The following is a 27749-nucleotide window of genomic DNA, read 5'->3' as shown; positions in this document are numbered from 1 at the left end:
ACAGCGAGCGAGAGCGAGAAGTTAGCAATAGCATCTCTCTCTTTATCCTTTTAACTCTAGAAAATGAAACCCATGATTCGTGCAAGAGGCACGTTTCTCTCTCTCAAGTGATCACAACTCACAACTTCACAAGTGGAAAAGGTAGGACTTTGGAGGCAACCACAAACTACAGTAGAGAGAGAATTTGCAGAGTGGTGGGTCCCATTTCATTCCATCGATCTCTGCGTCGTTGGTTTGCTTTCACTTTTTTCTTCGCTGGTGTGGTGTTTGTTTTCTCTTTCTCGCTTTCCTTCTCTTTCACTCGACCGGTGCTCTCTGCTACACTAACAATTGTGCTGGATCTGACTTAACTTCTCTTCTACCACCTCTTCAATTTTACACTTTTCTGCTGTCTAATTTCCGCTACAATTCAACCCCTTTTCCAAATTTTGTTTTGGGTTGTTACTACTGCAATGTGGTTATCATCAAAATATCTTCTGTAATTAAGGTGCTTTTTTTTAGCTTCTCTCTTTGGTAAAGTTGGGTTCTTTACTTGAAATTGAGCTAATTTTTAAGCTATTTCGGGTAGGAAATAAGCCCTTCAAGCCATTGTTACTACTGTGTGATCTTGCCTCGCCATTTCCACCAATTTTTTTTAATTCCAAAAGAATCAACAAAACCAATTCAGAGAAAAATCAAATTCACAAAAAGGAATTGAAAGAAATGGCCTCAGCTCCTTCAGCTCCTTCTCCAGCGAAGGACTCGGCGGTGGTGTCACCAACCGCTTCACAAGGCTCAGCACCACCACCTGTCTCTCTCTCCTCTCCACCCCCGCAACCCCCCATTTCTCAACCCAATGCTACCCCTGACCTCCCGGCCCCACCTCCCGCCTCGGCCTCACCACCTCTCTCTTCTCCAGTTCTCTCTTCTCCACCTCCCTCCTCTCCACCACCCTCACCACCATTGTCATCTCCACCTCCGACCATCACACTGTCCCCACCGCCACCTGTACCGACTGCACCTGTCGCGTCGGCCCCACCACCCCAGTTAACTACCCCTTCGCCACCATTAACCACCTCACCACCTCCCTCATCAACTGTTCCCTCTCCTCCCCCACCTATTCTCTCTTCACCACCACCTTCTCAACCAACAACCAAATCCCCGCCCGCACCGGTTCCTGACACACCGGCACAGTCATCACCGCCCCCTTCACGGCCATCTTCATCTCCCCCTCCTAAAACAAGAGCCCCTGATTCCCCTTCCGTCTCCTCGCCGCCACCTTCTACCCCTTCTCAGTCTACCTCCCCTCCATTGCCATCTCCAAGCACAAACTCCTCAGTTGCCAAATCCCCACCAACTCCAAGTACTACAACTGCTTCACCTCCTGTAAGTCAATTTCCATTGGCAACCCCCACCAGTGCAACTCCTGATTCGTCTCCCCAGAATGGAACCATTGGTTCCCCAAATGCACCCGGCATAAATAGTAATACAAACTTGGGTGCCAACCAAGGAAGTAATAATAGTTCCGGGCAAGCTGGCGCGCAAGGTCTGAGTGCGGGGGCTGCCGCCTCTATAGCCATTGTAATTGTGTTTCTTGTGGCGAGTTTTATTGTGGCTGGTGTGTGGTATGTGAAGAAGAAGAGAAGGCCGGTTGATGGATACAATTCAGTATTTGTCGTGCCTTCTCCTATTATGACCTCACCAAAATCAGGTAATCTCTCTCTCTGTTTTTTTTTCCCCTTTTTTGCACTTAAAATTAGAAATGCACTTATAAAATAAATACCCCTTGACATTTCTTCTATAATTAAAGAAACTTAGTATTAGAAATGATTATAATAGTTGTAAATCTCTTTTAGGCGTGTGCTTTGCTACTGTAAATCTTTAGCCGTAAATAGTACTTTTACATCTGTTGTCTTTAACTCTTTTAGCAAAGCTTATACTGTGTGTATGCTGTCTTTGAATTTTAAGCCATGGAGTATTTTACCAATTGTAGAGAATATAGGCCAAAAAAGAGAAATATTATATATATATATATTGTTTAATCCAAAATTATGTCTCATAAAACCCTAATATTTTATTTCCTCGCCTCATTCTACTCAGGCGGTACTCTATCTCCTCTAGAGCGGGGCCCTACAACCCCATTTACATACAACTCGAATTACACTTCGGGTAGTCTAGGCCCAAAAGGCGCATTAACTGACATGAGCATTGGCAACTCAAAATACTTCACATATGAGGAGTTACATGAAATCACCAATGGTTTTTCGGCAAATAATGTGTTGGGTGAGGGAGGTTTCGGATGCGTGTACAAGGGACAGTTGCAAGACGGGAGGGAAGTTGCAGTAAAACGACTTACGAGTGGTGGTGGTCAAGGTGAGAGAGAGTTTCAGGCTGAGGTAGAGATCATAAGTCGGGTACATCATAGGCACTTGGTGTCTCTTGTTGGGTATTGCATAGAAAATGAGCAGAGAGTGCTTGTTTATGATTATGTCGCAAATAATACGCTTCATTATCATCTCCATGGTACGTCATATCAATCTCTGTATTTTTTTTTTCCTCACTTATGTTTCCTTCTTGGTTCAATGCTCTCTATGGTAAGAATATTAGAAAGAGGTGCTCATAATTTTGTGTATAAGACACAGAATGTACTAGGGATTATTTTTCAGGGGTGTTCTGTACTTCTTTTATATATTACCTACTCATAAGTTTGTGTATAAGACACGGAATTTACTAGGGATTTTTTTTCAGGGGTGTTCTGCACTTGTTTTATATATTACCTACTCATAAGTCTGTGTATAAGAGACAGAATTTACTAGGGATTATTTTTGAGGGGTGTTCTGTACATGTGAACAATAAAAATGTAGTTAAAAGTACCTAAATGTTACTATTATTTAGCGAGATGGTTATAGTTGTATTCTAGTATGCATCTCTTCTTTTGCTTCTTTACTTTTATAATTTCGATGAATGCTAAATTTACTTGCGAACGGTTTTTGGATTTGCAGGGCATGACAGACCCGTTATGGAGTGGGCAATTAGGGTAAAAGTTGCAGCTGGTGCTGCTCGTGGCATTGCATATTTACACGAGGATTGTAAGTTTTTTTTTAAAGCATGTTTTTTCATGAATATTATCTATACTTTTTACTTTTTCGTTCTTTTTCTTATCTATTTAATTTTTGTAGGTCACCCAAGAATAATACATAGAGATATCAAATCATCGAATATTTTATTGGATAATGATTTCGAGGCTCTGGTAATATATTCATTTATATAGATACATTCCTTTTCATATTATGGCCTACAAAATGTTTTGGTACTACTTGAAAAATCTCACCTAATTTTAAATCATCGACTTAATTAAACAGGTCGCTGATTTTGGTCTTGCGAGGCTAGCACTGGATGCCGTCACACATGTCACTACACGTGTCATGGGGACATTTGGGTACTTGTGTTATTAGAAATCTTTCAAATAACATATTCTTAGTTTGTTGTTATTTATTGTTATGATTATCATCTGGGAAAAGTCAAATAATGTGATTTTTCTTTGTTATATAGTTATCTTGCACCAGAATATGCATCGAGTGGAAAGTTGACAGAACGGTCTGATGTGTTCTCTTTCGGGGTGGTTTTATTGGAGCTTATTACGGGGCGCAGACCCGTTGACACCTCACGCCCGTTAGGCGATGAGAGTCTTGTTGAATGGGTAAGCTCTCGGCTCTTTCATTATTTCTTAATTTATATAACTAATACTTAATTCCTTGTACACACAATATTTGTTTCATTTTAGGCAAGACCATTGCTGACTCAAGCACTTGAGACGGGAAAATTGGAAGAAGTAATCGATCCGAGACTTGAAAAAAATTATAATGAAGTAGAAATGCTTCGCATGATAGAAGCGGCGGCCGCATGTGTACGCCATTCCGCCTCAAGACGACCCCGCATGAGCCAGGTGTGGTCATTTTAAAAAAAAGCAACAACTGCCAACTACCTTTTCTTTTTTCCTCCAAAAGCACCTTTTTTATTTTCCAAAAGAATATGGGTTATTTTTGCTGTGGAACTTTATAATGTCATAATTGGTATTGGTTTTAGAGTGAGGCTTTGGTACTATGCATAGCGCAGAATGGTTCGTACTATGGATCAATATTTTTGTTTTCAAAATCCAAATAGTTGATGTGAACTGTTCAACATGATTTTCATATGAAAATGTACTTGCAAACTAAATTTTATATTTTTTTAACTATTTTTTAAATAGGTAGAACATTACTACTTTTGAATGGTCTAGAATCCTTTAGATCAAGTGATTTTCTACCTATCTAAAGAAATAGTAAAAAAATTCTAAAAAAATGTAAAATTAGTTCTACAAGAATATTTTCATATATAAATCATGTTGAACGGTTCAGATCTACAAGTATATTTCAATAGTATCGACCAATAAATGCTGTGCATAGTACCATAGCCTCACTCTTGTTTTTATATATTTAAAGTTTGTAAAAGAAAACTCATATTCAATTGGTGGCTTGAAACTCCATAATGTACCATTTAACCTTACAATAATTTATTTAGGTGGTGAGAGTGCTGGATAGCCTATCAGATGTGGATTTAACAAATGGAATTCAACCCGGTAAAAGCGAATTATTTAACATTGCAAACTCGGCGGAAATAAGGTTGTTTCAAAAGATGGCATTTGGTAGTCACGACTACGATTATAGCTCGGAATTTAGCCAGATGAGCACCAGTTCGACTGTGAATTTGAATTCAAATACCAGGAGAGATTACCATAATCTACTATAGTTGATATATAGGTACTCAGGTTTTATGGATCTTATCTAATTTTTTTATTTATTTATTTTTTAGTTTTTGTCGCAATTTCTTTTAACTTTGTGTAGTTATTATGCTCAATATATGGAAATTGCGATGTCTATTATCTTCTTTTATTCATTGTTTTCTTTTGAAAACTACCAAAAAAATAAAATAATGGTTTATCATATTTTCCTCACATAATTTTTTATTTGTAGAAATTAATATAAAAGAATATAGGGTATTAGAATGATTGTCCAAATATTTTGATGCACAGATGGAACTGTAAAAAAATTCAGCTCTAAACAATAGATCTAATTTTTTCGGCTCCAATGTTTGCATTCTCTATGTTTTGTGGTGGGTGATGAATTTAATGGATTTGAATAAAAAAATTGGGCCAAAAATATGGAGCTATTTTTTTTACGGTCCGTCTATGGCATCTAAAACCTAAGACACTCAATCAAATACCCTATAATATTTATATTAATTTCTATAAATAAAAAAATTCTCTTTTTCTCATGGTCTGGCTGCAATGGCATCTGACTTTAATTTTCACAGAAGAAACGTGTTGTCTCGCCATTATTGTTAGCATATTTCTGTGGTGTGAGTGAGGATGGTAGTAGACAAAGGGGAATAATAGTTATGAAGCACATGTACATATAATTATAAAAGTGATGTAATGACTTGTAAGATAATAATGCATGCTTGAAAGGTGTTGTCATGTGCCCCCTCTCCATTGTCTCTTTCCTACCAACTTATTCTCCTTGGATCTATTTATTTTTCTCTGTTTCAAACTTTTACCTCTTTTATACATAACAAAAAGAGCTTTACATTTTATAAGACTAGGGATGAATCCTAAATCACGAAAAGCAATCTACAACAATAATTAAATATTGTTAAAATTGGAACATCAAATTATTTAGTTACAGTCTTCTAGATTAAGCAAGTTTCTAAATAATTTAGTATGGTTTGATTGTGGATGGTTATTTAACGGTTTAATGATTAAGATCATGTGATCCATAAATCATGATAATAGTACTCTCATGAATAATGCATGTCTCAACTTAATATATAACAAATATATTTTACATTTTTAAAGATATAAATTTTAATTTTATAATGCAGTAAATTTGTACTTGGGCACTACAATTTTTTTTTTTCAGAACAATATAGCGCTTAAATTGACTAGTACTGCAAGATCCCTAAACAAAGCATTACAACAACAATTTAATAGCTATAAACATCAAGATTGGTTAATCTTTTAAATCCTTTTTTGCTATACTTGTGCTTAATCCTCTGGGGGGGGGGGGGGGGGGGGGGGGTTTCAAATTCGTTTAATCGTGTGTTTTTTATTTAAATTTTTTTTGATATAAATATATAAGCATAACATAAGTATATACGGATGTTGAACTTTTGGCCCTTTAATTAAAAATAAAATGACGTTCCAAAATGAATGTGGATGGTGCTAAATTTATTTCATTTGCAATTTTAAATTCCAATTCTTTTGATATTTATTCATAAGAGAAAATGGTGGATTACACGAGTTTCGATAGCATCTAAGCATGTAATGAATAGTACTTCGAAACAAGACATATTCTATTTTAATTTGGTAATTACTTTTCCTGACTCGACAGAAAAAAAATTAAAAATAAATAAGGTATAACTTTTTGATTGGAGAGAAGCCTGTCGTGGCACTAAGAGTTGAAGGAGTTTAGAAGAGAATTAATGGTCAAATAAATGTTTAACAAGGCGGAGACAATGACTCGCCATTCGTCAAGTCATGCATGCAAAGTCAATATTTCAAATCTATATATGCATGATCAATTAATGCATAGTCAATATCTATACATGCAAGGTCAATTGATGCCAACTTTGGCAGTGGCAATAAATGATGCGAAACTTCTTGGTAATTAAGTTGTTTCTGCAAGCTATGTTATAAAATCATGACCCTCAAGGAACCTAAATTTCAATTAATGAATCAAAATTAAAGCTGGAACCAAACACAAAATAAATTGTTGAACACTGACCCAACTAATTTGTAGGCTGTGAACAAGCATTGCGGATCTATTTTATTTTTGGGTAATATTGGTTTAATTAGTAATTTTTCCTAAAATATACTCTGAATATACTTTTGTTGTACTTCATGAAAATTTACATTTAGCCCATTTATTGATTAATAAAAACCGAATTTGTACTCGGCCTGTTGATGATCCATTTGTTAGTACCTTGGTGTTAGCCGGGTCAAGCTGGATCAACTGACAACAAATTGCTTTTGATATGCTTTATTTAAATGATTTAAGTTTTGTTTAGATAAACGATCAGCATTTTAATTTTAATTAGTAACTTGGTGCATTATTTAAGAAGATTATAATTAGATAGGGGTAAACCCATACATGCTTTGTACAAGGAGAGCAAAAATGGCTTTCTATTTGCAAGATATGTGCAAAACATTAAAATGGAGAAACAAAAGAAATTAAACAATACTGATGAAAAAACAAAGAAATATATCTTTCCCTACAGATATTTATTCCTAATCTAATCAATGATTATATACACAAAACTAGGATGTATATACGCGCGTGCATGCATGCATTTATGGTGTCTGAACTACATGGTGCACTCTCCCTGTCAGCTGGTTAGTCCTCGCATCATATCTCGCCGACACGCCGACCGTGGCCCGTACCGAAGCCTGCCTAATAACTTGTCCGACCTCCGGGTCATCGGCCCTTCCTTTGTACCGCATCCATTGTATAAAATCATGCAACCCCGGGAAGAAGCTCGTTTTCACCGCGTTGAATGCAAAGTACGGTACAAGCGCCGCGACCGATACACAGAGCGTGACGACCCAGTATGAAGGCGCCGATGCAAGCTCTTGTACAAATACCATATAATAGGTGGACGAAAATGACGGTGTTATGGCGCCATAAATGACTAGGAAGAGGTACCAGAGACCGGCACTGCCCCAGATGAGTATGTGTTGAATGAGGGTAAAATAGGAAATCGAAAGCGCCATTTGAGAGTTGACGACCCAGACACAGCATGTGTACATGGCAGCACTGAGTGGGGCCAGGTCGGCAAGTTGCCCGTCATTGCGAAATGGTTGGGGTCCGAAAGAGAAAGTCACCAAGAAGAAAATTATGACAGCTGTGATGACGCCGTTTGACATCCAGCTGAGGATGCGGGACCAGCGAAAGAGGTCGTTGCGTGGGCCCTCTTGGTAGAGCATGGGGAACTTGAGGCAAAAGCGGGCGGAGACGTCTTGGTCGAGGACACCAAGGGCTATGACGGGGAGGGAGGTGAAGATAACGTTGTAACCTGCCATGGCCCAGTCATTGTATGCCGCCAGGCCTGAGAATGATGTGTGTGCCTCGTATATGAACATCGTCATCCCGAATACTATGTTTTTGTAGAAGAAATAACATATCTGCATAAGTTATGAGAAAACATACTGATTAGCGAAACAATAACAGATGAAGTTAATTAATTACATATATATAGAGAGAGAATTAGAATTAAACAAGACAGTGATTTTGTACCTATCTAAGAAAATAGTAAAAAAAGTTTCAAAAATAAAACACAATTTGGTCTCCAAGCACATTTTAATATGGAGATCATGTTGAGTGTTTCGAATTGATTGTTTAGACTTTGAAAACAGAGATAAAGATTTAAGGCGTCCAACCTTAATCATGCATATTATATTCTTTGGGTTGTTAATTTGGAATGACCGGTTTATGTACTCATATATTTCTCTCGTTATCATATCATAATATGAGAATGATATTTTATATATATGTGTTTAAAGTCGCAAAAACACTTAAAAAAAGTAAATTAAAAATTAATTACCATGGAGGAAATTCTTCGGTAGCACCAGTGGCCATGCACGAGAAGCAAGCGCTCCAAGAAACGGAATTGTGCAATCGACACGTCACTCGCCATGACAGCCTGGTTCATTTAATGAAATAAATATTAACATCATCGGATTACATGAATTAGACCTTAATTTATCAGTCTCTGAAATAGGTATAATATCTATTATCATTGGATTAACTAACCTGCATTCCCTCGGCACCACTGATACCGATTCCGATATCAGCCTCTTGAATCATGCCAACATCATTTGCACCATCACCAATTGCTAATGTCACCTTTTTGGTACCGGTTTTCACCAATCTGGTAACCTGATTACCATTTTTCACAAAATTAATTTAAATGTTCATTACATACATAATTCAAACATGACAAGACATAATGCTTAGAAGTGATCTTACGAGGGCCTTTTGTTTTGGCGAGGAGCGACAGCAAATAACTGAGTCGCACCCGATAGCTAGATTCAAGAATATTTGTTGTGTGTCATCGTGTAATGCGTATGCCAGTGATTTTCCATCAATTATCAAAGCGAAAGATTCATTTGGGAATTCATTTGCAAGTCTTTTCCCGTCATTTATTTGTTTCACCACACTCTGCTTTGATTCCTGAAAAGAAAAAAGACAAGAAATGTTCCATGTTTGAGATTTGTTTCTTTTGCTATTTTTTAATGTGAAGTTTGAACATATATAAGCAAAATAAATGAAGTATTAAATTTTTCTTTACCTTAGCAATTGCATTTTTGTCTCCAGATTTCTCCACGGAAACAATTTCAGGTGCATCCAAAGTAATTGATATTTGCTTCATTCCTTGCCTCAATAAACTACATGCATATCTGAAATCATACAAAAAAGAAAGTAAATAATTAACATTCATCAATGAATATGTCAAGGAAATATGATTAATAATTTTGTATCAGAAAAACCAACTTATGTATCATTCACACGTACCCGATATTGATAGCGGTCTCCATTTTGTCCCCGGTAAGTACCCATATCTTTATTCCAGCTTTTGCAAGCTTGTCTATGCATTCAGGTACCTAAAATAATCACCGAGAAATTAAGATAATGAAAGAAAAACATAAAATACAAGCTAACTTTCGGGAGAACAGAGATATTTATGAACATACCCCTTGTTGCAATTTATCTTCGACTGCGGTGGCACCTAAGAGAATCAAATCCTTCTCTATCAAATCAGCTGCCTCTTCGATTTTTTCATCTCGATCAGCACTTACTGAGTTTTTAGCGGCGGTAAATTGTTTGTTGAAATAAGCATATTCGTTTTCATCGATTTCTCTGTATGCAAGAACGAGAGTACGCAAACCCGCATCGGCGTACATGTTTACGTGCTCTTTTGTTATTTCTTCATAGTCGGTTTTTTCTTTCAATAATCTTTCAAACATTACACTGTTTGAGATGAAATCAATGGTTAGTTTAATATTTGTCAAAGGAAAGAAATAATAAAGGTAAAGAAAAATATCGAAAACAGTTATTTACCTGTCGGCGCCTTTGCTGAGGAGTAATAATTTGCCATTCTCATCTCTGACAATAACTGACATGCGCTTTCTTGTGCTATTAAATTCTAATATATTTAAAAGATCATATGTTCTGCAAAAAAAAAGAGGATAATTGTAACTGTTAATAACTGTTTCATGAAAAAACTGTATCCATCTGTTGTGGTTTTTTTTTTTAATCTCACAATGGCATAATAACATCTTGTTCATAAAACAGTGCAGTATCAGAAGGTTTAGACTTGAGTAGTACATGCACGTAGACACACAAAACCCCATTACTGGTACAAATAAAAATGATACAGTAGTGAAATCGGTACATACCTCTTTTTTATTGTACCAGACAAGTAGTCGAGTTCATTAAGAGAGACAGTGTTCTGAGTTCTCTGACAAAACTCAAAACCGATTTCTCTGGCAGCCACAACAAAGGCTGCCTCATCAGGTGACTCCGCTTCATACGAAACCTGACCTGATAACTCGTTCACATCCGGTATGCACGTGTGACAGACGGCCAACAGACGAAAGAAGTTTTCAATGATACCCCTGCTTTCCTCCCTAATCCAATTTCCTCCCATAATTCTCTCATCAGTAAAATTAAACCCTTTAATTTTGGTACCATCTGGTATTTCATTTTCTCTTTCGGCAATTATCAGAGGTGACCCTTGTCGCCTGGCCATGGCCTTTTCAACCTCTGTAATTCCACGGCCATATGCAACACCCGCAATTGTACACTTTAAAAACTCCATCGAATTGCATGTTAACGTACCGGTTTTGTCAGAGAGTATCGTGTCGACTTGACCAAGTTCTTCGTTCAGATTAGAGGTACGTGCGTGTGCCGGTGTATCAGATTCATCATGGTACATGTGTATGTCCCGGTTGATGAACTGTGCTTGAAGCAACTTCACTATTTCAATAGAGATGTAAAGAGAAATTGGTATGAAGTAACCGTAAAGCATCATAGCAGTTAGAAAATGGAGAAGTGCCGAAATACCGGCCTTCTTCGGGTCAAAGAATATAGTGGTATCGTCTGGTCGAAGGTACCACCTTTTCATTTTCCCATTTTTGAGATCTTCTTTCGTCCAAATGCCGAAAAAAACCGACCCAACGGATGATATAAAAACAAGTAGAGCTAGGAGGAGGTAAATACATTTATCCATTTTTCGTTCGATTGTGGATCTCTTTGAAGGAGCACTTGTCGAATTTTGCATGACTTTAGTGTCATGCCCGGTAAAAACTACCACGCCGTAAATGTAATCGGTATTTCGCAATTTTGAATCTCTCAAGAGGAGTTGTTGAATTGAGAGAGGATGACCTTCTTCTTCGACTTCTATGGTACCCACAAAAGCGTACAAATCTGCATTCGGGTCCTCACATCTAATTCTTGGTCTAAACTCTACAAAATCTCCTTCCTCTTGTAAAAAAGATGTTTTTTCGATGGACTGTTTCAGTTTCAAATTTGTCTCTCCATCTAGGTTCATGGTTTCCACATAGCAAATTGAATCGTCATAACTTGACGAGAGCAATAGTAAATCAGCCGGGAAATATTCATCTTTTTGTACTCTTACTATGTCGCCGACTCGTAAATTGCTCCACTTAGTCTGCTCAAATTTTCCATCAGCAGTTAAAACCAGCGTTTTCCGACTATTTACTTCATCATCCTACACCAGAAAACAGTTCAAATTTGGTTAATGGCATGAATGAGAAATAATTATATATATTTGAAGGAAAGAATTGACTAGCATTCATGAAAGAAGAAAATGCTAGAAAAATAATATATTTGTTTGCAAACATTAAAATAGAAAAACCAATGATAAATATATATTTGTTTGCATAGGGACATTAGCTCTATTGACATAATTAAGTTCATATATTAACGGGGCAGGAGACATGTAGGACAGAGTCAGATTAATTTTAGAAATATTTTTTTAATTTACAAGCATCTTTTTTATAATTATTTTATATTGTAAGTATAATATGAAATTATAGGTTTTTTTCCAAATATTTCTATTGGGGCAAGTGCCACTGGTTGAAAGTGGAGAATGACCTAACAAAAATTTGAAACTATATGCTACATATGGTTACTTGACTAATCAAATCTTGCAGAGCACTCAACATATTTACCAAAACCATTTAAATGATTGATGCAACCACCGACACTAATGAAATAATATACTATTTTTCAAAAATGCAAATACACTTCTATTTGAAAATTAAATTAAATGCACATACTCTTTTGACAGCCTCAGCTTCAGAGAATATAATTACTTCTAAATTAAATGCTTCTAATATTTTTTTTATACTCGATCAAATGTACCTGGAATGTTCTTTGAATTTCGAATCTTCGCTATACAATTAAATATGGTACGGAAAATAACATAAAACTTACTAATTTAAACATATTTAGTTTTGTAGTTTAAAAAAAAAAAATTAAAAGGTAATGGCATATATGTCCTCGGTAGAAACTAGAATAATTTTTAGTAGCAAAAAAACTAGAATTACATTTGTACTTCTTATTTGCATTGATTCCCAGTTAAACAAGAATACATAAATGCACAAAAATGAAAAAAAAAATGAGGATTTTATTTACCTGTTGCTTTCTCCTCAAATCTTCTACGAGTTCTTTGATCATGGTAGCTAATATAACCAACGCCAAAGGAAGCACCGCCGAGAGGCTACTATATGGCGCCAGATCAGTGAAGAATGACAAACATGCTGTCACTAAAAAGTACAGATTTGCAACCCTTCTAAATTGCTCGAACAGAGATTTCGGTAAGAATGTGAAGACATTGTACTTGGTTGTAGAAATGGAGTTTGACGGGAAGTAGCTTAACGGGTTATCAGGAATTGGTTCATTATTTGTAAGTACAACCCGGGAGAAACCGGGCCCACCAAGCTGAGACTGCTCCGCCGGGTTGAAACTGGACCGGCCACAACCAAAGCTGTAGAGTTTACTCAGGCGAATTTTTCTTTGTTTTCTCCTCCCAGGTTCTGGCATGGCTGCTGGTTCTTATTAATTCCAGGATATGATATGTTGGGAATTAACAAGCAAGAATAGAATAGAATAGGAAGGAATAAGAGGAGAGAAAGAAACCCAACTTTGGGCAATAATGGATTTACTTGAGTGAAAAAAGGTGCAACGATGAAGCAAAGCAAAGAATAGGAGAGAAATGCTACAACAAAGAAAACCCAGAACAGAGGAGCAAGGTAATCAATTAAAAAATGACAAGGCGTGAGATTTGGATCAAGTAATGGAAAACCCAAAACCTTCAAACTAATTTTATTTCTGATGAAATCTACCGTATATGTTATCCGCTAAGAGAAAAAGGATTTTTAGAATTACATATAAAGTGCTCGTATATAATGGAGCTTACAAGTTTCGGAGAGAGAGAGAGGAAGAGATCCGTCGTAGAAGGCGGCACATCGCGTGAAGACTTCAAAACAAAAGAAAAATAGCTCAAAAAATAAAAAAATTTATCTTTTTCTTCTTTGACTTTGAATAAGACTGGATCCTCTGTGACACCAAAGACATTTCCATCTAGAGAGGGTAGGTCCTGACCCCTGTGGGCACAAATATATTGAATCCGGATCACCCCAAATATCTGAGGTGCAAGTGGTGAATTTGGACCGTTTTATTTCACTTGACACAAATCTCAAGGCAGACCCCCTACAACCTCAACAGCTACCGGAGTCCGGGCTGAGTTTGACCTGAATGGAATTAATCTGGGTCGTCCACTTTTATTAATTGCACCTCAGGCACCGGGGAGACACAGACTCAAATATATTTGTAGTTTGATGAGCTCTAGTACTGTTTGATTTACTTTAATATTCGTGTATACACATTTTATAGCCCATTGAACTGAAAAAAATCAGACCTAACTCCACTCTAATTTCCATCATGTTATTTCTTCTCCCAGATCTTGGTTATATCATAAAATAATTTTTAATATTTTTTCTAGTAAAATATCTTAATTATTAAACCACAAGTACTAACCTAAACAATATATTTCGTTAATTAGAAAAAAAACTCAGTGTGTATGTGTTTGTTTTTGTAATTATAGGTACATAAGCAACACAAATGACAACAGCTAAATTCCACATTGAGAGAAGTTTTCGTACCAATTGTTTATTTTCAAAATTATATTGGCAAGAAATTTCGAAAGTGACATTGTTAAAAACAAGCATGCTTTTAATAAAATTCCATGTTTGTTTTGTGTAAAATTCAAGCGAGAGACAACAAAAGGTGGGATGTGCATGTGAATAGTGAAGGGAATACAATTGAAGGCTTCACGGGTCAAATTTGGATTAGGTCGAGGTCCTCCCAGATAAATTAAATCCCATGTGCACTCAAATATATTTGGATCTGAATCCATCTAATTAATTTATTTTTGTTCATGGGTTTGATGTCTAATTCTGTATACAACATTTAAATGTGTTACAGATTCATTCCAATTAGTTCCCCATTAATTGCGTACTTGTATTGACTAGAAGGATTCTCGTGAAAATTAAAATAAATTAAAAACTAAATTGACTAGAACAAAGAATCAAATTTGAATCACAACCGGGGAAACCTGGAAATTTCCAGTCAGTTGCATAATTTGGTCTAATACTACACGTGTTGTCAGAGACTAAATTTGTAAAGAGAGAGAGAAATTCATAACGAAGAAAAATAAAATTAAAAAGATGATCGATAGAATAATTTGGTGGTTTACAAAAATAAAATTTCTCAATTTTTTTTAATTAATCCAAATAAAAGGACAAATTTGTGATACTTATACGGCAACTTCAATCATGTTGTATGACTTAATTAATTAATTAATTAATAAATAAAGAGCATATATGCATTGATCCTGTGAATTCCTTGGACAAGTAAAAGCTTCCTTGCTTTCCCATTTAATTAATCTAGAAGCTCAATCTAATTAATGAGAAGCATGTGATCGATGTACCTGTAATGCTCTTGTATTATTATGCTATATATAGTAATCAAGATATAATGACGGATCTTCAAGAAGAAACCTTGCATTAAATTATGATATTATATATCTCACAGATGATATTTTTACCAGGGTTAAATTGTAACTTTGGTTTTATATCTTAATCATATTTTACATCTCTATCTTCGTTTTTTAAAATTTAAATAGTCAATCTTAACTGCTTAAATGATCTCCATATTAAAATATGCTTCGAGACCAAGTTATATATTTTGAAATTAAAAAAAAAATAGGTACAAAATCACTGCTTATGTACCGTCAAAACAATAATTTTGTACCTATCTACAAAATAGTAATTTTTTCTAAAAGATATAAATTTTGGTCTCTAAGCACATTTTAATATGGATATTATGTTGAGCGGTTCGAATCGACTATTTGAATTTTGAGTACAAAGATAAAGATGTGGAGTATAGTTGAGACACAAAATCAATAATACATTTTAATATCCTACTCATCTTTACACCAAGTACTCAACTTAAATGTGTGTTCTCTATCATTAATGTAAATTGCAACTCAAATATGATGCAATTTGAAAGTCCTTTTGTCTTCATTTATTAAAATATTAATCTATTCAATTTCAATACTTCATATAAACAACTTTGAAGTTTAATTTGATCAAATTTAATATTTGAACCTAATAACTAAATAATGGAGAAGCCATGTATGATTGTAGTTTTTGGAGATTGACAAATTAAGCATTAGTTGTGAGGTTCCATCTAGCATCTTAATTTTGTAGTATAAATTAACAAACCTTGTCAAAGAAGATTGCTGAATAAATATTTTATTAGAATTAAAGTCAACATAGAGGTCCAATATATGAGCTATATATCCTCTCCAAGTTTCCCCATCATAGAATAAGTATATCTATTTGTTTTCTAGATTCCCAAAATTATTAAGAAACGAGCTTAAATAAAAATTATAAAATTGTATGGTGATGCTTAATTGGTTTGTAAAAAAGATTAGAATAAATTGTTTGAAATGATCACGTTAGAAGTTTCAATTTTTGTAATGTAATACGAGGTCGCTTTAGATGTACAGAATTAGTTACATCCGGTGCTATTAGAATTTAGTAGGGGTACCTGCCTTGTTTAAAATTCAAGGGTTAATTTCTCATGCACCATTGAAGAGTTCTTCAATTTCTTATTTACTTCTGTATTCTTCATTATATCTAATATATTCCTCAACTATTTCTTTTATTTCTTATTTGCCCACAAATTTAATTATTCATATTTAATGAGTTATTTAAATCTATTGTTGCCAATAATACCCTTATTTCCATCTATCTCTTTCAATTATTTTTTCGTTCCATTGAAGCACCTAATACCTATGCATAATTTATTTTCCTAGTCATTATTCGTATTTTTTAATAATCAGTCGAGTGTTTCCATCAAGATAGTGCATGCTCAAATTCACTTATTCAAGTATATGCAAACAATCGTTCTCTAAAGAAAATTGCAATTTTCTCTCAAAAAAAGCATCAACCAATTGGTACTATGATACTACAAATTTTTGCCTGTGATTCGTTCTTTTACACCATTGGTTGCTTCTTAGGAGAATCCTAATATTGGTTGATTCTAAAGAGAAGATTCCGCTTGGACCATGGAAGAGTTGATAAATGTGATCAAGAACTCTCATTTTGACGTTGTCTGATGAAATTTGAGAAATTTTGGAAATGGGGAGGAACAAAGGGATAAGGAGATTAATTAATAGTGAATGGTAGGCGAAAGCAGTTGCATTTCATATTTTTAAGAATGTTGCACAACCTGGTTCCAGAGGTGTTAGGCACTTCTATGGAGCGAAAAATTAATTTTGTGGGCAAATATGAAGGAGAGATGAAGATGAGGGTATTATTGGAAACAATAGATTTAAATGACTCATTAAATATGAATAATTAATTTTGTGGGCAAATAAGAAAGGAAAGAAATAATTGAGGGATATATTAGATATAATGAAGAGTACAGGGATAAATAAGAAATTGAAGAACTCTTGAAAGGTCCTTGAGAAATTAATCCAAAATTCAAAGTTTGAAGTCATACTCCACAATTAATTAGTCTTCATGCCATAAAAATAACTTTTCAATACAACACCCTTCAACTACCCAACACAACTTAGTCTATGCTCTAAACAATAATTCCGTTGAAATTTCATCTGATTGAAAGACCAATAAATACCTGAAATAAAACTAGCGGACTAAGTTGTAGCATAGTGACATATTATGCTACTAAAATATATTGGATATGCTTCAATAACAAATTCAAACGGTTAAATTCGATTTAATTCATGAGTGATGCATTTACATACAAAGATTATAATTTTTTTAATTCATTTAGTATAAAGTCAACTTGTCAAAAAATAAAGATTTATAAAAAAATTAATGCAATCATTTTTCATTATTTTTTTATTGCCTGATTTCATACTAAATGAATGCAAAAATTTATAAAAAATTGTATACGTAAATGCATCACTCGTAAAGTAGATCGGTTTAAATAGTTTGAATTCGTCATTTAAAATATATTTAATATGATTTTTAAGAGGTAACACAATTTGTCACTATGCTACTGGTGACACACTAGCTTTTCCCAAATATTTGTTGCATGCAATTAGTGTTAATTAGTGCACATTTAATTATGTGTTACTTTGTTTATCTTTGATAACTAAAAAACAAAGGGTTATTTACTTAAAATACCATATGCCAATTAATAAAGCAATCAAGCTTCATTTCTTCTACAATTTTGTCTATATTATCTAGAAGGGTGGATTAAGTTATAATGAGAGGTGTTGAATTATGATGGTGATTTGAAACCGATGTATCTATTATTCCCTTGACTTGAAGTCTTGAATTTGAATTAAGTGGCTCACATGAGCACAATGAGACCATTAGCGTATCTAGAACGTTAAATATATATTTTTTTAATTTATTTGGGGAAGGCGGCTAACAATCGTCCCTGATGACGCATTTATAATCAATTTTTCTTATGCCAAGCTGTAATTAAGAATCTACTCCACCCAAAAATAATTAAGAATTACAATTTTCAATATTCCTTCTTTATTCTTATTTTATATAATTTGAGTTACATTAACATCCACATATCAAATAATTGAACGTCATATATTTATCTTCCTTTTTAAAATTGAAAATATCAACAGTATAAACTATGCAACTTTTAAGTAGTACGGACTATTATATATGAGGTAAGTTATGGATGTAAAATTGTAATTTTAAAATATGCTTGGTGATCAAAATTTATATATTTTTTTTAAACTTTTTTACTATTTTTTTTCTAGAATATTTAAAAAACATTGTTTTTTGATGGTTCATAATTTTCTGAAAAAACAACGATTGTCAAAAATTCTAAAAGTAATTTTAAAAAAAAATGTAAAATTTGGTGTTCAACCACATTTTAATATGAAAACCATGGTGAATTGTCCATATCGACTATTTGAATTTAAAAAATGAAAATATAGAAAGAAAGTAAAACAAGTAAACAATATCTTTATTTTTCAAAGCACCCTGGCCCACCTCATATATTATATAGTTAAATGTATGAATACAAAAAAATTATTCATAATTATATATTTTAGTATATAAAACAATGATATACAATAGTAGTTATTCATACTTACTCGATGTGATAATAAAATATATATATATATATATATATATATATATATAGAGTACGGCTAACGCGCTTCCTCTAGTATATCAACAATATGCTTCCGGTCTCTAAAATCTATTAAATTGGCTTCAAATGACAAATCTAAACCGTTCAAACCAATGTCCTTAACGAGAGCTTTGTTTCCATATAAAAAAATTTAAGTTTCGAATTTATTTACTATCAAGTCAAGCGGTCAAAAGATGAAGGATTTTATGCGCATTTTAATGCACTATTTTCGTCATTTTTTTGACTGCTTGACTTGATAGTAAATAAATTCAAAACTTAAATTTTTTTATATAGAAACGAAGCTCTCGTTAAGGACATTGGTTTGAACGGTTTAGATTTGTCATTTGAAGCCGATTCGATAGATTTTAGAGACCGGAAGCATATTGTTAATATACTAGAGGAAGTGCGTTAGCCGTACTCATATATATATATATATATATAGAGAGAGAGAGAGAGAGAGAGAGAGAGAGATGGGCTATGGTGCATTACAATGCATGGAGGGGTTTGTGCATTGGACCATAAATCTAAAATTCAAAATCTAAATGACCGATCCAAACCGTTCATCTTGTTTTCCATATTAATATGTACTTGGAGACCAAATTTTACATTTTTCTGAATTTGTTTACTATTTATTAAGTATTTTACAAAATTGTTGATCCAACGGTGGCTTAACAAAACAGTAAAATCAGCAGCCACCGTTGGATCAACAATTTTGTAAAATACTTAATAAATAGTAAAAAAATTCAGAAAAATGTAAAATTTGGTCTCCAAGGACATATTAATATGGAGAACAAGATGAACGGTTTGGATTGGTCATTTAAATTTTGAATTTTAAATTTATGGTCCAATGCACAAATCCTTCCATGCATTGCAATGCACCATAGCCCATCTCTCTCTCTCTCTCTCTCTCTCTCTCTCTCTCTATATATATATAGAGTTTGGCTAATATAACATTAGTGTCATTTTAGCTTATATAACACCAACTCTAAAACCTATCAAATTGATTTTGAACGACTAATCCAAATCGTTCAAACCGATTTACATTATGAGTGATGCGTTTACATATATATATATTTTTAAAAGTTATTTTAGTATCAAATCAAGCGGTAAAAATATTGAAAAAATGAATGTATTAAAATTAACTTAAAAACTTACACATTTGACCGCTTGACTTAATACTAAATAAATTCGAAAAGTTATAAATTTTGCATGTAAACGCACAACTAATGAAGTAGATCGGTTTGGATTCACCGTTTAAAGTCGATTTGATAGGTTTTAGAGTTAGTGTTATATAGGTTGAAATGACACTAATGTTATACTAGCCAAACTCATATATATATATATAGATAGAGGAGGGTTCAAATGTCTCCATTTTTTGTGCCTCCATCATACCTCCATTTTTAAAAACTTTAATAACTCAAAATTTAAATCTTAAAATTCAAAATAAAACCGTTAGATATGAACTATATTATTTTATCTATGCACGTGTAAAAAATTATGGCATTTATACTTGTTTTGGTTGTCATCTTGAGCTTGTAAAAATGTATACTAATGTAGATAATTTCTAGATGTTGATTTTTCAACTTATTAATTTATATAAAAACAAAATCAAAATGTGATAATTTTTTTATGGACACATAGAGAAAATAACATAGACCACATCTGACGGTTTTATTTTGACGTTTAAGTTTTGAATTTTGAGTTATTTAAGTTTTAAAAAATGAAGGCATAATAAAGACACAAAAAATAAAGACATTTGAACTGTCCTCGTATATATATTAAGAATCCATAAGTTAACGAAACTATTTTTTTTTTCTAATTATACGTATATACCTACGTACGCCAAGGTCTATCTAATCAGAAAGTGAAAGCGAATCTCTCTGACTATGCATTGAACATAATTAATAAAAAATATCTCTCTCAGTCACATCCTGTAGGATGGGATTTATTATGATATTTGATTTATGATCAATTATATTGCATTCTTTTTTGCATAGTCGATAATTTGATAGACTTTTATTATATTGGTTAATTTTTATCTTTTTATATTTCAAAAAAATAGATGAGCTATGGTGAGCTATAGAGTAAAATACGTTTATACTCCACGTAATATCTTCATTTTCAAAATCCAAACAACCGATCCGAACCGCTCAACATGATCTCCATATTGAAATGTGCTTGGAAACTAAATTTTATTTTTTTTGGAATTTTTTTATTATTTATTAAGCCACTTTGAAAATATGAAAATCCGGGTGAACAGTAAAAATTTCTGGATCACCGGATCGGCGATTTTCAAAGTGGCTTAATAAATAGTAAAATAATTCCAAAAAATGTAAAATTTGGTCTCTAAGCACATTTCAATATATATAGAGATCATGTTGAACAATTCGAATCGGTTGTTTAAATTTTCAAAATGCCATAGCTCATCTCTTAAAAAAAAAAAAAGAGCTGTAGCCTGTAGCTCTCGTTTATGAACATGTATCCTCTGCATTAACTCAAAAGAGATTCTTTTGAGTTAATACATTTCGGCCGGCTGATTTTAAACATAACCAATTCAACCGTCTGATTTTAACACGTGATTTCTTAAATATTAGTGCAGATTTAATCCGCACGTTTTTAAAGGATATCCGATGGTCTAGATGCATTAACTCAAAGATTGCCCGAGTTAATGCAGAGGATTCGAATTCCTCTTTTATAGGCTTATAGCGTTGTCGCATTATCCATGTATGACAACTCTCCGCCAAGCATATGTTGACATGTGGCATCTTGTGATTTATCCACGAGCAATGGCCTGAATCAGCCTGAATGTTGACATGTTGTGGCCCGGGCAAAGATATTTCCATTCCACCTTAGTTTTTGAAATAAAAAGTTATTGTCATATACTGATATAAAACGACAATAAACTCAGAACAGAGAATATATATGCAACTGTTGTAAATATAAATGCACTTTATTGTAACAGAAATATAAACAATTTAATAAGTACTATTTTGATTTAACAATTAATCAAGTCTTGTATTATATAGATACTAGTTTACTGCATTGTTTGTTAAAATTTGTATCACATTATGTTATAATTGTTATTACTAACTATTGTTATTAAGCATAGATGTGTTATTTTGAGTTTTGTAAAGTTAAAATAATTAAGCTTCAACAAAATCAATTAGACATTAAACTAAATAATCAATTTTTGGACCCCTAGCATTGTACTGTTAAATTTACATTATATCTCGTTATAATTGTTATTACTTATTAGAAAGTATATTATTATTATTTATATTTGTATTATGCCGGTATCAAAATTTAACGGTCGCTTTTCTGATTAACATTTAAATTTTAAACCATTAAATGATCACTCCGCCATCGTTAAGTGTCGTTAAACATTTTGTAAATTTTGGTTAAAATTAATATCTAAAGTTATAAAGCATAGTTTCGATTAAAAAAAAATTCCAAACAAGATTTGCATTAAAAAAAAACGAAACAAAAGAAGAAAATATCTTACTGTGTACTATTTTTTATTTTTTATTTTGATACAACTAATTAAATTACGCTTTTGGTTACACTCTTCCTAGGATGCTTGTAAGAATACAAGTATAATATGAATATTAATTAGGGCTAACGCATGCTCTCACATCACCCGTTGAAGATTATTGACATTTTTTAGCACATTGGGGGTCAGATGTCAACTCTTCAACCAATTAAATATTTGCTGCCTACTGATTAAGTGTGCCATCATTAATTAAATTATTAGTTGGAATAAAGTGTTATTTAGACCTATTGAACTGTCATTATACCAATTGGCTAGCTAATTATAACCAGCCAGGTGTTGATAATTACCAATTGATACAAGGAGAGAGAAATAACAAGAGGGCTAAGGTTGCAAAACAGTTGGATATGCCAAAGTGCATACCCCACAATGATTTTTCCAACAAAACCAACATCAACTGGTAACTGGTACAACAATGAGATAAGAGAGGCGATAGCCCGACATTTTTACTTTTTACCTATTTTCTAAAATATTTTATTAAAAATAATCACGTTTTAGAATTTTTTCTTAAAAAAAAAACCCAAACTGTATAAAAAATCTACGGCTTGATTTTTTTTTTTTTTTTGCTTTTTTAATTAACTAACCCAAGTCGTAGATTTTTTCTTGTTTTATTAAAAACTTTAATAACCCAAGTCGCAGATTTTTTTATACAAACGTTGTAACCGTTCAAAAAAAGTGATTTTCTACCCATCTTAACAAATAGTAAAATAATTCCAAAAATTATAAAATTTCATCGCTAACTATATTTTAGTATATTTATCATGTTGAACGGTTCGAATCGACAATTTGGACTTTGAAAACGAAGATATAAAATATGAGGTATGATGAGGTATAAAAGACATGAGGCAATGGAAACCTCCTTATTATATATATATATAGAGAGAGAGAGATGGGCTATGGTGCATTGCAATGCATGGGCACCCTTGTGCATTGGACTATAAATCACCGATTCAAAGTCCAAATTGTTATACTTAGTGCACCTCTAATTGCTCAAAAACTGAAATTAAATTGCAATTGAAAGTAATTAGATGAGTTAAGAGAAATTTGACATGCGGGATGTTAACGGAGTTCGGCAAAACAAAGACCTACGTCTCCGGGGCTTCGCAACCTCAAGTGGTGCGCCTTTCTATTATCCAATACGAAAGTATTACAACTTGTGAACCGTTGAGCCCTTATACACCAAACAAGAAGTCAAACGGCCAACTCAAAGAGATGAGAACAAGGTCTCTTAGTTCAAGCTACTCAAGAGAAACACTCAATAGATCACTATAATCTAATCTAACTCAAGATTAGTGAAGTGGGTTTGAGGTTGTTTGAGAGATTTTGAAGTTTTAAGCTCTCACAACAATGGAGTAAGCTAAGCTCTCAGAAAATCACTTTTTAGAAGTTTAGGGTCGGCTCAGATAATTTGGGAAGAAAGCCCAATGCCCTATTTATAGAGTCAGCTCAAAAATGAGCTATTTGACATAAAACGTTACAACGTTTTAGTTCAAAATGCGATTTAGGATTTTAATTTTCTGACAGCTCAGTAAAATGTTACAACGTTTGTAAAACGTTGTGTAACGTTTTCTACTGTAAAACTTTGATCAAAGGCAGGAATTTATGAAGCTCAGATTTAATTAAAAACGTTATAACGTTTTTCAAACGTTACAATGTTTGTAACCTGAATTTTGAATTTGATACAACTGTACTTAACGTTCTGGCATTCCTAAAACGTTACAACGTTTCAAGTTGATACTGTACAGCTGTGCTTCAGCAGTTCTGTCAGTCCTAAAATGTTACAATGTTTATAAAACGTTACAATGTTTTAAGGTTCAAATCGACTTTTTAGATTTTGAAATTTTAAATTTGGACCGTATGCATATCGACCCATATGCTACTGAATGTATATTAGTCTCTCTCTCTCTCTCTCTATATATATATATATAAAGAGAGAGAGAGAGATAGGCTAATGTGCTTTCGGTAGCATATGGGCCGAAATACACACGGTCCAAATTTGAAATTTTAAAATCCAAAAAGTCGATCTGAACCATTCATCCTGTTCTCCATATTAATATGTTCTTGGATACCAAATTTTATATTTTTCTAAATTTTTTTTACTATTTATTAAGCCACTTTGAAAATCGTTGATCCAACGGTTTTACTATTTTGTTAAGCCACCCTTGGATTAGCAATTTTTTTTACTATTTATGACAGTTCTTAGGTTAATGTGGAGATTGTTTCTTCTTTATCGGGGTGTAAGTGTTTGACCCCTAGATGAGATGTAAGTATTTGTTCTCTAGATAAGGCGTAATTGTTTGGCCTTTATGATTCCCAACAAAATATACTTGAAAATTATTTTTTGAATTTTTTACTCATTTTTAAATAGATAGAAAATGACTACTTCTAGATAATTCAAAATCTTTAGATCAGGTGATTTTTCACTTATCTAAAAAATAGTAAAACATTCTCAAAATTAAAATTTAATCTCTAAGAATATTTTTATATGGAGACCATATTGAAATATTCAAATTGATTGTTTGAACTTTGTAAATGGAAATATCGATTTATGATATGGATTGTTCCACACTTTGCAAAGTAGCGTAGCATCACTTCTATTATATTTAACAGTTGAGCCATTATTTAAGTAAATCAGATCCTCAACTTGTTTTCTTCTGTTATGTTCTTTTAATAGATCCAATATTAATGCAGAGTTGTTAAAACTCACCTGCTAAATAGAGCAACCCAATAAAGGGGGTACATAGACAATTCCAATTCTTTCCTGGTAACGTAAGTAAGATAATAAAGACAACGCTCTGTGAGACTGTGACAGCTGATTTGTTTTATTTGTGATGTGTAATTAAATCTTTGATTTTTTTTATTTGGATATTTTAGAGTAATGCGATATCAATTTTGTTTAAACTTGAGGGGCTAATAATCTAGAATTTATATGAATGATGTGTGGGGGGGGAGAGATTGCACTCTACCTAAAATTAAGGATAAGATAGAATGATAGATAGTCAAAGAATCCAAATATTCTGCCTAAAATACTGTTTATTTTTTACTAAAATACCCTTCAACTACCCTTCAACTGCTGTTTGTATTGCTAGAGCAGGGGCTGTTTAGTCAGAAATGTGGAATCTTCTAGAAATAACATATTTTAAAAGGAGCCAAGTTGGAAAGGATATGGTCTAATGACTTTCTATAATTTTTATATTCTCCAGTTATTAGTGACAATCAGAGATGCCAGGGGGAAGGATTTTTTTGATAAACCATAATTAAGAAAATTATTTTTACTAATCCAGCATTATTGCTTTTTTTTTTTTTCAAAAACCAGAAGGACCGGAGGAGTCCTCCGGTCTCCCTATTTTTATTTCAAAATTTAACGGAAGCCACAGAAGATCCCACTAATATATCCAACAAATTTTACTCTTCAAGACCGGAGCCTTGGTCCGGTCCTTTTTTTTTTTTTTTTTTTTACTTTTTCACTTTTTTCACTTTTTTTACTTTTTTTTTACTTTTTTCACATTTTTCTGTGCGGCTATCTTTGTAGCATCTCTTATTTTATGTATATATAATATATGTATATGTGTATGTATAATATATGTATAATGAGTAGGGTTCTAATGCCTCATCTTTTTCATACCTCATATTTTATATCTTCGCTTTCAAAGTTCAAATTGTCGATCCGAACCGTTCAACATAATATTTATGCTAAAATATGCATGTAGATAAAATTTTATATTTTTTGAAATTTTTTTACTATTTTTTAAGATGAGTACAAAATTCAACAGTCTGGATATAGCGATTTTGATATATACACATATATTATATATACATATATACTTATATACTTATATACATATATTATATTATATATACACATACACATACACATATACATATACATAAACATATATTATATATACAAATATTATACATACACATATACATATATTATATATACATAAAAAATAGAGATGCTACACATATCGCCGCACGGAAAAAAGTGGAAAAAGTAAAAAAAAAAAAATATATTGAGACCGGATGGATCCTCCGGTCTTGAGAAAAGGAAAAAAGTGAGACCGGAGGAGCCCTCCGGTCTTTGTGGTTTTTGAAAAAAAAAAAACAATCATGCTGGATTAGTAAAAATAATTTTCTTAATTATGGTTTATCAAAAAAATTCCAGGGGGAACCCGTCTTTATAACTTTGTACTTGAAAAATATAAAAAGAAAGAAAAACAAAGATACAATTTTGTTTCCTTTCTTTGCAAATTATTTTGCTTTGATGTAATTCTTTTCAAAACATCCTTTTAATTGGGTATAGGCGTATAGCTCCAGTATGGATGTAGATACGTGCCATCTTATCTAGTCATGTTGTGACCTGAGTGCTGTGTTGTGCTGATATCAATTAAATTTGTACATATTGTATTGTTGTATTGTGATTAAATTGAAATGGCCGGACATGATACGTTGATCACGTCATGATTAAGACACGTTATGACCATATGTGTCGTGTCATTTAAGTTAGTGCATTTAAAATTTACCATTAGATAAATATCTTGATTACACGTGATTTGCGTGATCACGTGTCATATTGTGCAGTGATCAGACCAATTCGCGTGCTATGTTGTGCTGATTTTAAAAAAAATAATCACATTGTATGATGATATATCTGGTTACGGTGTATTTTTTTTTTAAAAATCTCTAGTCTATATCTCTAGATTTTAGTTCCAATTTGTCAAATTTACGGTCTCTTAATAATTTTTATTTTATTTTTTGAAATCTTTAAAGAAACTGTAAAGCCGTGAGCGAAACTCAAAACTCTCAATTTTTTGGTAGCCAGTCCTAGCCAACTGTGCTAAAGCCCCCATCTCTCTTCGTATTTAGTTCTTGGAAATCATAAATTAGATAATCACGCAGTAAAAAAAAAAAGCATTTTAATAGCGTCACTGTGAAATGGCCTCAAGCCCTCAGCTCACATGGGACAGCTCAGTTTTTGTTATCACTTGGGAAATAAAAATGTACAAGCCCCGACCTACATTTATTTTCAAGAATTGATAAGGACATCTGAACTACAACTTGTTTGACATTATTTGTGTATAAATTTAGAAACAGAAGGGCCTAAATTTACGTTTAATATAAAAAAAGAGGCCCATTAAAGGCCCATAGTAACTACGGATCACACTTTTCTTTTTTTATTCATGTATATCCACAATTTTTTATAGCACAAAAAATGTCGAATCTTTTATTCGTGCGGACATTAGACATGATTCTCTAACCTCTATATATCCACAACATATTTGCTTAATACTTGTTTGTTAATTACCGATGGATAATTTAAATCTCTAGTTTACCACTTTTACACACATTAACTAACACTCAATATATGCAGATTGACACTTCAACCAGATTACAAATTTACA

The 27749-nt window shown here is 33.0% G+C and overlaps 2 protein-coding genes across 3 annotated transcripts; one reads left to right on the top strand and one right to left on the bottom strand.

Moving 5' to 3' along the window:
* On the top strand, positions 1–4895 carry LOC144568262 (proline-rich receptor-like protein kinase PERK8). Of its 2 annotated transcripts, XM_078318550.1 has the most exons (8): positions 1–1690; positions 2080–2502; positions 2982–3068; positions 3159–3229; positions 3342–3418; positions 3532–3679; positions 3764–3925; positions 4540–4895. In XM_078318550.1, exons 1-8 carry the CDS (start codon positions 703–705, stop codon positions 4765–4767), a joined length of 2184 nt encoding a protein of 727 aa, XP_078174676.1. In that variant the 5' UTR covers positions 1–702; the 3' UTR covers positions 4768–4895. The 2 variants fall into 2 exon arrangements, with proteins under 2 accessions (XP_078174676.1, XP_078174675.1); XM_078318549.1 differs by having other exon boundaries at positions 498–1690; positions 2982–3229.
* A 2275-nt stretch (positions 4896–7170) lies between these two features.
* On the bottom strand, positions 7171–13572 carry LOC144568161 (phospholipid-transporting ATPase 10-like). Its single transcript, XM_078318406.1, has 10 exons — positions 12735–13572; positions 10472–11805; positions 10134–10244; positions 9767–10043; positions 9588–9676; positions 9364–9472; positions 9042–9245; positions 8826–8951; positions 8617–8715; positions 7171–8197 (listed from the first exon to the last, which is right to left on the bottom strand). Exons 1-10 carry the CDS (start codon positions 13140–13142, stop codon positions 7367–7369), a joined length of 3588 nt encoding a protein of 1195 aa, XP_078174532.1. The 5' UTR covers positions 13143–13572; the 3' UTR covers positions 7171–7366.
* Between the last annotated feature and the right edge of the window lie 14177 nt (positions 13573–27749).

Source organism: Carex rostrata, chromosome 17 (assembly GCF_964058835.1).
Source record: "Carex rostrata chromosome 17, lpCarRost1.2, whole genome shotgun sequence".
NCBI lineage: Eukaryota > Viridiplantae > Streptophyta > Magnoliopsida > Poales > Cyperaceae > Carex > Carex rostrata.
This window is presented reverse-complemented; position numbering and strand designations above follow the sequence as displayed.

Excerpts from the sequence above, each read along its gene's own strand:
- LOC144568161 (XM_078318406.1), bottom strand. The coding sequence starts at position 13,142 with ATGCCAGAACCTGGGAGGAGAAAACAAAGAAAAATTCGCCTGAGTAAA. Across the intron at positions 11,806-12,734 it reads ATTTGAGGAGAAAGCAACAG|GATGATGAAGTAAATAGTCG; the intron begins GTAAATAAAATC and ends TTTCTGGTGTAG. Across the intron at positions 10,245-10,471 it reads TCTGGTACAATAAAAAAGAG|AACATATGATCTTTTAAATA; the intron begins GTATGTACCGAT and ends TTTTTTTTGCAG.
- LOC144568262 (XM_078318549.1), top strand. The coding sequence starts at position 703 with ATGGCCTCAGCTCCTTCAGCTCCTTCTCCAGCGAAGGACTCGGCGGTG. Across the intron at positions 3,419-3,531 it reads CGTGTCATGGGGACATTTGG|TTATCTTGCACCAGAATATG; the intron begins GTACTTGTGTTA and ends TTTGTTATATAG. Across the intron at positions 3,680-3,763 it reads ATGAGAGTCTTGTTGAATGG|GCAAGACCATTGCTGACTCA; the intron begins GTAAGCTCTCGG and ends GTTTCATTTTAG.